Below are 9,558 nucleotides of genomic sequence, written 5' to 3'. Positions count from 1 at the left end.
TTCTGAGGGACGCTCTTGGGCTTTACTAAGACATGTAGGGGAGTAGGGGTGCCTTAAAGAACTGTGCTGCTATCAAGTGAGGGGGCAGGGGCTTCTAAACTTGGCTATGGACTCTTCCCAGTCAGTTTTCTAGGGTGGCTGAGGGAGTCACATACCCGCTCTAGATTAAGGATTGTAGCCATCTGGGAGAGCCGGGCGAACTTGTCTCGGATGGTCCAGGTGGTCACAGTGGTAAGGTAAGCAATGAGTGACCGGAGTTCCTTGTCAAACTGCAGACCACCTAGCTACAGGAGAGTGAACATGAACTTTGTCTCTGAGGCCCCACCCCATGATGAAGCAGAACTAGAATTCAGCGGCCCTCAGAACTGGGAGGCAAAGACTGAGGAGATGGTTCAGCAGGAAGAAGTACTCGCCACCAACCCCGATGGTCTGGGCTTGATTCCCAGAACCCACATGGAGAACCAAAACAGGCTGTCCACATGCACCGTGGCATGTGCTTCCCTCCAAATAAATAAATGTTTTTTTTTTTTCTTTTTTTCGGAGCTGGGGACCGAACCCAGGGCCTTGTGCTTGCTAGGCAAGCGCCCTAGCACTGAGCTAAATCCCCAACCCCCAAATAAATAAATGTTAACAACAACAACAGAAGAGGGAGCCAAACAGAACAGGGTCTGGATAAGCAGAGTGTGCTGGTAGCGCAAAGGCTATGAATATGGGATGGCATGACTTACTAGGAGAAAGCTGCAGGCCCATGTTCCTTTGAACTTACCCTGTTGAAGGTGGATTTCAGAACCACTTTTTCCAGTTCAACAGCAACAAGGCTGGTCATGAGGCCAGTTAGGCTGTCATAGATGACCGGGGACAGGCTGGCCTGCATAAAAGCTTCTATCAGCCGGAGTCCTGTCAGGCTCCTCTGCCTTTAACACGGAGGGTCTTCCAGTGAGACAGTTCGTGAAGAGGCAGTGTCTCCATGGGCTGCCACTCAGTATGGCCTTTGGCTCTACAGCAAGAGTGGCAGGCCACAGGATGCTGGTGAGGGCAGAATGGGCAATCCCACAAACACTCACCTTGAACTCTGCCATCTGCTGTTCTAGGCTGAGGATGAACTGCTGTACCCAGGGGTCATTGGCCTCATAGTCGTTGAATTCTTCCTATTGTGAGAAGAAAGTGGTTTGCCAAGGACCTCTTTCTGAGTTCCTTAGTTCCTCTGCCCAGTTAAGTAAAATCAGCCTGTGTGGGCATGGCGTAACCTCAGAGCCAAGACTGCCCTAAGTTTGATGTCAGCATTGGTTACACAGGGAGATGAGACCCTTGCTTGAAAAAAGTAAAATAAATAAAAATATCCCCCTTTCAGCCAGGCAGTGGCGGTGCACACCTTTTATCCCAGTACTCAGAAGGGAGAGGCAGGTGGATCTCGGTGAGTTTGAGGTCAGCTCGGTCTACAGAGCAAATTAATTCCAGAATACCCAGGGCTACACAGAAACCCTGTCTCAAAAAAATAAAATAAAATAAAAAAAATAAAAATCAGTCAATCAACTCCCATTCAAAACCAAAACCCAAGCAAACCAAACTCAGAAAACCAGCCTCAGTCCCGGCTGGGCCTGTTCTTCCATCAAGCTAACAGTGTGGCTGCAGCAGTGCTTCAGATACTGGGGCAAGGCTAGGCTGGGAAGATAGAGCTCTTACAGGGTTGGCTGTAGTGGCAGAGCACTTGGGGGACAGACACAGGCAGAACTCAAGAGAACTCAGAGTTCAAGGCTAACCAGGGCTACATAGACTCTATCTCAAAAAAAAAAAAACCAAAAAAACAAAAACAAAAACCAAAAACAAAACAGAAGGTGGGGCAAATGCCTCAGTATTAGATGAGTAATATTAGAAGGTAAGGTCCCTTCACATGTCTCTTGAGCCATGCACAAGCTACTTCCTGGGAGGAGCCTAGTCTTGGATGGGTGGAGGTGGGCTGGGAGTAGTCTTGGAGGGGTGGAAGTGGGCTGGAGTAGTCTTGGAGGGGTGGAAGTGGGCTGGAGTAGTCTTGGAGGGGTGGAAGTGGGCTGGAGTAGTCTTGGAGGGGTGGAAGTGGGCTGGAGTAGTCTTGGAGGGGTGGAGGTGGGCTGGAGTAGTCTTGGAGGGGTGGAAGTGGGCTGGAGTAGTCTTGGAGGGGTGGAGGTGGGCTGGAGTAGTCTTGGAGGGGTGGAGGTGGGCTGGAGTAGTCTTGGAGGGGTGGAGGTGGGCTGGAGTAGTCTTGGAGGGGTGGAGGTGGGCTGGAGTAGTCTTGGATGGGGTGGAGGTGGGCTGGAGTAGTCTTGGATGGGGTGGGGTGGGCTGGAGTAGTCTTGGAGGGGTGGAGGTGGGCTGGAGTAGTCTTGGAGGGGTGGAGGTGGGCTGGAGTAGTCTTGGAGGGGTGGAGGTGGGCTGGAGTAGTCTTGGAGGGGTGGAGGTGGGCTGGAGTAGTCTTGGAGGGGTGGAGGTGGGCTGGAGTAGTCTTGGATGGGGTGGAGGTGGGCTGGGAGTAGTCTTGGAGGGGTGGAGGTGGGCTGGGAGTAGTCTTGGATGGGGCGGAGGTGGGCTGGAGTAGTCTTGGATGGGTGGAGGTGGGCTGGGAGCACTAAGGTTAGTCTGCTCGGATGATTCACTGTCTTTGATGACTGCTATGGTCAGGCTGACCTCCTCGATGCTGTGTGAGACTGAGAGAAAAGTGTTGATCCAAGGTTGCACCTGCGGCTTGACTGCTGAACTGTTGAGCTCCGCCAACCCTTCCTGCAGCAGGACAGACAGAGACACATCAGTTCACACACCACCTCTTACCTTATCATCCACCCCTCTCTTTAGCAGCTGAGAGTCCCAGCAGTAACTTCAAGAATTGTAATGGAGGTCAGGATATAAAAGCCAGGAATGTGCCCCTTTCCAGATCTGTGCAGATTTGGGTCCAGAGATAAGGTACTAGGATTGCCTTTGTAAATCTCAAAAGGCGATTTCAGTGCCTGTGGCTATGGTCAAGTATCATGAAACCATGTGGTTCTATTCCTCTGAATAGCCCTCTGAGGGCTCTTGTCATCTTCGGGCCAAGCAGAGATTCTAAAGGAACAGATGCTAGCTTGTTCATGTGATATGTGCTAAAACAAGAACAGTAGGCCCTTTAGTTGCAAGGGATGTGTATGCTTTAGTTGCAGGTGGCTGGCATGCTTTGCCCTTGCCCCATCTTCTCCTCGTTTTCTGCATACAGTGAAATCCATGGTAAGTCAGCTAACAGTCTTCTCAGAGCATCAGGGCAGCAGCTGGAACTTAGGCTTACCTGCAAGAGGTCTCGAAATTTGTTGGACACAGCAGCTAAGTCAGAAAGGCAGCTGTCAAACTTGGCCTGGGCCTGTTCCCCTCCAATGCCCTGACTGAAGAGCTTGGTGCAGTCACTCTGGGGGAAAACACAGCTTTAGAAACTGACTGTCCATGTCATCGTGTGAGTAGTGACAGAGAGGGTCAATGTGCAAAGTAGCCATTTGTCCTTTGCTAGACTTCGCTGAGATTTTTATATTGGTGATTCTCTGCTTTCACCCCCTTCTAATTTGGGGGTGTCTGAGGGAGAGAATTAAAAAAACAGAAATGGCATAACTGTTTTTTATATGTTTCAGGCTAACATTTCTAGGTTCAAGTCCCGATTCAGTCATATATTTCTCTTTTCTTTTTTTTTTTTTTTTAAAGATTTATTCATTTATTATATGTAAGTACACTGTAGCTGTCTTCAGACACATCAGAAGAGGGCATCAGATCCCATTACAGATGGTTGTGAGCCACCCTGTGGTTGCTGGGAATTGAACTCAGGACCTCTGGAAGAGTAGTCGGGTGCTCTTAACCGCTGAGCCATCTCTCCAGCCCCAGTCATATATTTCTTAAATAACTTCAGGCAAACAATTCAGTGGCCAAGTGTCAGTTCCCCTTTCTATGAGGACAGATACATACTGCGCTTACAATTTTGAAATGTTGGTTTCTTTAGAAACCCAGAACTGTAAGTTTTCACTTTAACCAGGTGTGGGGTATGTGGCTGCTTCTGACTGTCTGCAGCAGCTCAGCATGATGGCTTCCTGCTCTAGCAGGGGTGGATAGTTTCTGCGACTGGATGACATTTGAAATTCTCGGAATTTTTCCAAGGTTTGTAGATGCTAGAGCCCTGTAGGTGGGGGGTGGAGGTGGTTCAGGGAGGGGTTGATTGTAGTTTATTAGTAGTGTGCTTCAAGAAGAAACGAGAAAGAAATTAGATTCAGAGATCTCTCTCCCCTCTATCCTTCTTTCTTTCCTATCTCAAGGAAAGGTAGGTTAGACAGCCAGAGCTACACAGAGAAACCGTCCCTGTAAAAAGCTCGGTAAATAAATAAAGTTATTGCCCTCCTTTAAAACACACGCACACAAGTGTGCGCTCACACACACTCAGGCCCAACTCTAAGGTCACAACAGTTTATACAGGCAGCCCTTTCCTTCTGCTTTAAAGTATCCTCCTATTAGTGTCCACCTAGGTGGCAGGACCCTAGCTTTCCTCCTTTCTGAGTCAGGGAGTGGGATGTAACTAGGACCTCACTTTAATGCTTCACAACACTTGCTCTATGCTGTCTGGTCCTGCTATTGGAGACTGTTAGCACATATTTCTCCTGTATCAAGTGGACATTCATTTCATGACAGTGTCATGGTAGAGGTCATTACCTCTCTTTTACAACTGAGGCTAAGGAAACTTAAAACAACTTGCCTACAGCCACCTAAGTGGTTAGATGTCTAGTGGAGATTTGAACATACTAATATCTAACTTCAAGGCCCAAGAAATTTCTACTATGCTCTGCAGCCCTCTTAAAAAAATGACAGCAGGGAGCTGGAGAGATGGCTCAGTGGTTAAGAGCACTGACTGCTTGTTCTTCCAGAGGTCTGAGTTCAATTCCCAGAAACCACATGGTGGCTCACAACCATCTCTACAGGGATCTGTTCCCTTCTTCTGGCATGGTGGTCTACACCATGTGTATGAGATAGAGTACTTATACATAAAATAAATTAATAAAAAGACCCTGACAGACAATTTCCCTTGTACCTCCAGAGTCTTCTTCAGAGTTGAGATGTTCTCACTGCAGACTTCCACATTATTCAGAGTCACCTGCAAGATGGTGGAAAAGGAATGTTACTTCCTGCTCACTGGGCTTGCTGACCACTCAAACGCTACTCGAATGTCTGACGGTTATGGTTCATGAGGCTCAGAGAAGTGCAAGCATGAATTTCAGCCTGAGGAAAGCCCACAGCACTGTTATTAGGCAGGATGCTCAGATCTTGGCTCAGAATGGGAAGCCAGGCTCATGCTTTCTCCTGTTCCCAATACCAAAGCAGAAAACCATATTGACTGCAGAAGTATCACACCCCAGGCTCCACATTACTTACAGACCAAGAACAATGCAGGCAAACAGGAACGTGGTAAGTCCTGGACATTAAGGTAGCAGGCCTCGGTAAGGACTGCAAACATATACTGAACACTTGTGGTGAGCCAGGCATTCTTCTGGATAGTGAGGGGGAAACCAACCAACAGTGCAGCAGAACAGGCAACGCACACGCCTTGAGAGCAGGCGCTACACTTTAGTGCTAGCACGTGTGCTGGGCAGGAGCAAAACCCTGGACTGAGTTCCTAGCACCCAGCCCCGGCCCAGCCTCCGGCCTCTGATACTTATCATACAAAGTCAGGTAGTGATAACACTACGATAAAAAATAAAACAGGGATGGAAACAAATTCACAGTGGAAAGCTCACAACACTAGACTAGGAATGAGCCCCTAGTGTGGACTAAGGGCTTCTTTTTTCATGACTCACATGTCTCTGAGACTGGTCATCAAAGCAGGAAGTGGACTGGAGAGACACCTCAGCAGTTGAGGGAGCTTACTACGTGATCAAGAGGACTAGAGTCTGTATGCCAGCACCAACAACGCCATAACTACAGCTCCAAGAGCTCCACATTGCTCTTCCGCACTCTAATGAAAGGCACACGTACCTTCCTGTACCATGTGCATTTAATCACACACACACACACACACACACACACACACACACACGCACACATGCACACCTCTTGGGGAAACAAAAAGCAGTCAAGGGATGTGACTGAGTTGGTAGAGTGTTTACAGAGCATACGTATACCCCTGGGTTTGATTCCCAGCACTGCATAAACCAGATATGGAAGAGCTCACATAATTCTAGTACTCAGGAAGCAGAGGCAGGAAAATCAGAAATTCAAAGTCGTCCTTGGTTATATAGTGAATTGAGGCCAACCTGGACCATATGAAATCATCTTTAAAAATGGGGCAAAAGTGATAAAGGACAACTATCAACTATGACCATCTGAAGGAATGCATCTTTGGTTTGAGGTACTCAGGAAGGCTCCCTGGTGTAGATGATGGTTGAATTGAATTTACAAAGCTAGAATGCCCACCTTCACTCACTGTAACTGATGGGACCGCCTCACCACTTTATCAGCCTCTCCTCAGCTCCCTGTCATATTCCTTTTCTTCCCACCTGTGGTGCTCAGGATCAAATGCAGGCCATGCCACTAAGGTACATCCCAGGCTTCCCTTGCCCTCTTTAAGGCAGTCTCCTATCATCAGTCCTGTTGACCTCAAACTCCCTGCCTCTACCTCCCAAGTACTAGAGGAATGCCTGACGAGAATTTTTTTTTAATTGTGTGTGTAAGCATGTATATGTCTGGTACAGAGGCCGAGAGTCCAGGCATCAGAACCACTGGAACTGTAGTTATAGATGGTTGTAAGTCACCATCCATCCATCTGGTGCTGGGAAGGGAACTTTCTTCCACAAGAACAGCATGTGTGCAGCCAGGAGAGATGGCCCAACAGTTAAAAGAGTATTTGTCATTCTTGCGGAGGACCTATGTCTCTTTCTTAGCACTTACATGGTACCTTACAACTATCCATAACTCCAGTTATAGGGGACCTGACATTTTCTTTTGATCTCAGTAGAAACCAGGCATATCCATGTGCACATGTATGCATACAGGCAAAACTCATACATGTGGGGTCAGCAGAGATGGCCCAGCAGATAAAAGAATATTCATTATTCTTGTAATGGACCTAGGTTTAGTTCTTGGTACTCACAGGGTACCTTACATATACACAAAATAAATAAATCTTTAAAAAGTTAAAAACAAGATATCTTAATTAATAAACCACTTTTCCAGCACCATCATGGCAATTTTTTTTTAAAGATTTATTTATTTAATGTATATGAAGATACTGTAGCTGTCTTCAGACACATCAGAAGAGGGCATTGGATCCCACTATAGATGGTTGTGAGCCACCATGTGGTTGCTGGGGATTGAACTCAGGACCTCTGGAAGAGCAGTCAGCGCTCTTAACCACTGAGCCATCTCTCCAGCCCCATCACGGCAATTTTAAGAGGGTCTCCTATAGCCTATACTGGCCTCAAACTTGCAATGAAGCTGAAGCTGGCCTTGAACTCTGGACTCTGTCTCTACCTCCTGAAGTTACAGATGTGTGCCACCATGTCCAGTTTCTGGCAGTATGTTTTAGGGCAGTGATGCTATATAAGCAAGACTATGGCTTGGGATATTGGTAATAGAGACTGTGGGTGGCAGGATTAACATACCTGGGAGATGCCTCAACCTGGTTAGTAGGTGGCATGGCCCAGGAAGATGGCAGGCAGGAGCCACAACTAAGAACTTAGGGATTTTAGGGTAAATGGAGAGTCCCAGATCCACATGGGTTGAAGTACTTTTCTAGTTGACATCATGCAGTCAGTACTGAGAAACCACACTGCTGACTGTGCCACTTAGACCACGCTGAATGGGGTTGCGTAATGGAACTAAAGCCATAACAGAAGCCTGCTAACATTGAATGTTTCCAGAAAAACAACTATTCTGTTACAACATAAGTGATTCCCAGGCACTTTAGGGCACCAAGAAATAATTGTCATGAGAGGAAAATGGGTTGGGTATTGACTTTTAGAGTTTCCCTTGGACTGACAATCTTTGTAAACATGGAATCGCTGGGTTTAGCTCCTGCTTATAGAAAATGGGATTATAGAGTTGGGGGATTCCTTTTGACAGCTAAATGAATCAAAGTGTCATGCAAGTAGGCTCTGTGGGGCTGGGGGCATGGCTCAGGCAGTAAAGGTCAGGCTTACAACTAAAATGCCAAAGAAGAATTCGTAGTGGGGGGATGACATTCTAAGTGTTTGGAACCAGAAAAACTAGAAATCTGTCACCAAGCACTCAGTACCACCTTTGTTTTGGCTTTTTCATGTGGGTCTCCTAACAATGAAATTGTCAGCCTATCGATGGTGGTGCAGTCCCAGCACTTGGGAGGCAGAGGTAGGTGGATCTCTAAGGCCAGCCTGGTCTACAGAGTAAGTTCCAGGACAGCTAGGGCTCCATAAAGAAAGCCTGTCTTGAAAAGAATCCAACAAAACAAAGCCAAACAATGAAACTGTGTAACTGGAAGATTCCCAGGGAATGATGAATGAGAGCCAAGGCACTCAGTGGCCAGCCTTGGGGATGGGAGAAGTCATGTGGTAGAAAAGAACTACAAAAGGCAGATGGGTTAGATTAAGAGGTTCGAAACAAAAGACCAACTCGGCTTGTGGCCTGTGCCAGTAACCCAGCTGCTCAGAGGCTGAGGAAGGCAGGTGTAATTGCAAGACTGCCTGGGTTATGGAGCAACCAGGCAAGCCTAAGTAAGTTGGTGAGACTTTGGCTCAGATCAAGCATCGGGAGACATATTTTAGGGGCAGTGTGCTTACCTGGCACATGTGAAGCCTTATGTTCAATTTCTAGCACTGAAAAAACAAAAATGGGGTGGAGAGATGGCTCAGTGGTTAAGAGCACTGGCTGCTCTTCCAGAGGTTATGAGTTCAATTCCCAGCAACCACATGGTGGCTCACAATCATCTGTAATGGGATCAGATGCCCTCTTCTGGTGTGTCTGAAAATAGCTACAGTGTACTCATACACATAAAATAAATAAATGATTCTTAAAAAAAAAAAAACAACCCAAACAAACAAAAAAATCAAGCAAACAAAAACCAAGTAAAACAAACAGATGCCTAGTCAAAGACATGGAGCGCTAATGTGATAGGTCCCAAGAGGCCTGAGTGTTTCTGAGTCCAGCATGGCAGAATGAATGAATGAATGAATGAATGATGATGATAAATAATAATAATAAGTTCTGTGAGACAAAGGAAATAGTGTGCAAGCAAAGCTAAAAGTGTAAGTTCGTCAGAGTGTGACAACGTTTGTTGGGCCTTTTTGGCAAAGTTTTTAAAAGGAAATACATTTGATAAGTAAATATCTTTTGGATATTTAGTTATAACTTTAGTTAAAGTTATTACTTCTTTGTGTGTGTGCTATGTGTGTGGATGGATGTGCCTTATTGAGGCAGGGTCTGGCTCTGTAGCCCTGGCTGTCCTGGAACTCTCTATGCAGACCAGGCCTTAAGCTTCCAGTGCTGATAGTAAAAACGGGCACCCCTATTTCTAGCCTTCCCTCCTCCCCACTTTTAAAAAGACAAGGTCTGATGTAT

At 46.7% G+C, this 9,558-nt stretch overlaps 1 protein-coding gene across 1 annotated transcript in view; it reads right to left on the bottom strand.

Annotated features, from left to right (window-relative positions):
• The window catches only part of Cog4 (component of oligomeric golgi complex 4), a 33,717-nt gene that overhangs the window by 844 nt on the left and 23,315 nt on the right, over nt 1–9,558 (bottom strand). Inside the window, exons 13-18 of the mRNA XM_032887958.1 lie at nt 5,063–5,125; nt 3,290–3,406; nt 2,662–2,754; nt 1,065–1,148; nt 767–868; nt 156–284 (exon numbers count right to left, since the gene is read on the bottom strand). Of these exons, the coding sequence (XP_032743849.1) occupies nt 156–284; nt 767–868; nt 1,065–1,148; nt 2,662–2,754; nt 3,290–3,406; nt 5,063–5,125 (588 nt within the window). The remainder of the gene's footprint in view (nt 1–155; nt 285–766; nt 869–1,064; nt 1,149–2,661; nt 2,755–3,289; nt 3,407–5,062; nt 5,126–9,558) is intronic.

Source organism: Rattus rattus, chromosome 17 (assembly GCF_011064425.1).
Source record: "Rattus rattus isolate New Zealand chromosome 17, Rrattus_CSIRO_v1, whole genome shotgun sequence".
NCBI classification, from domain to species: domain Eukaryota; kingdom Metazoa; phylum Chordata; class Mammalia; order Rodentia; family Muridae; genus Rattus; species Rattus rattus.
This window is presented reverse-complemented; position numbering and strand designations above follow the sequence as displayed.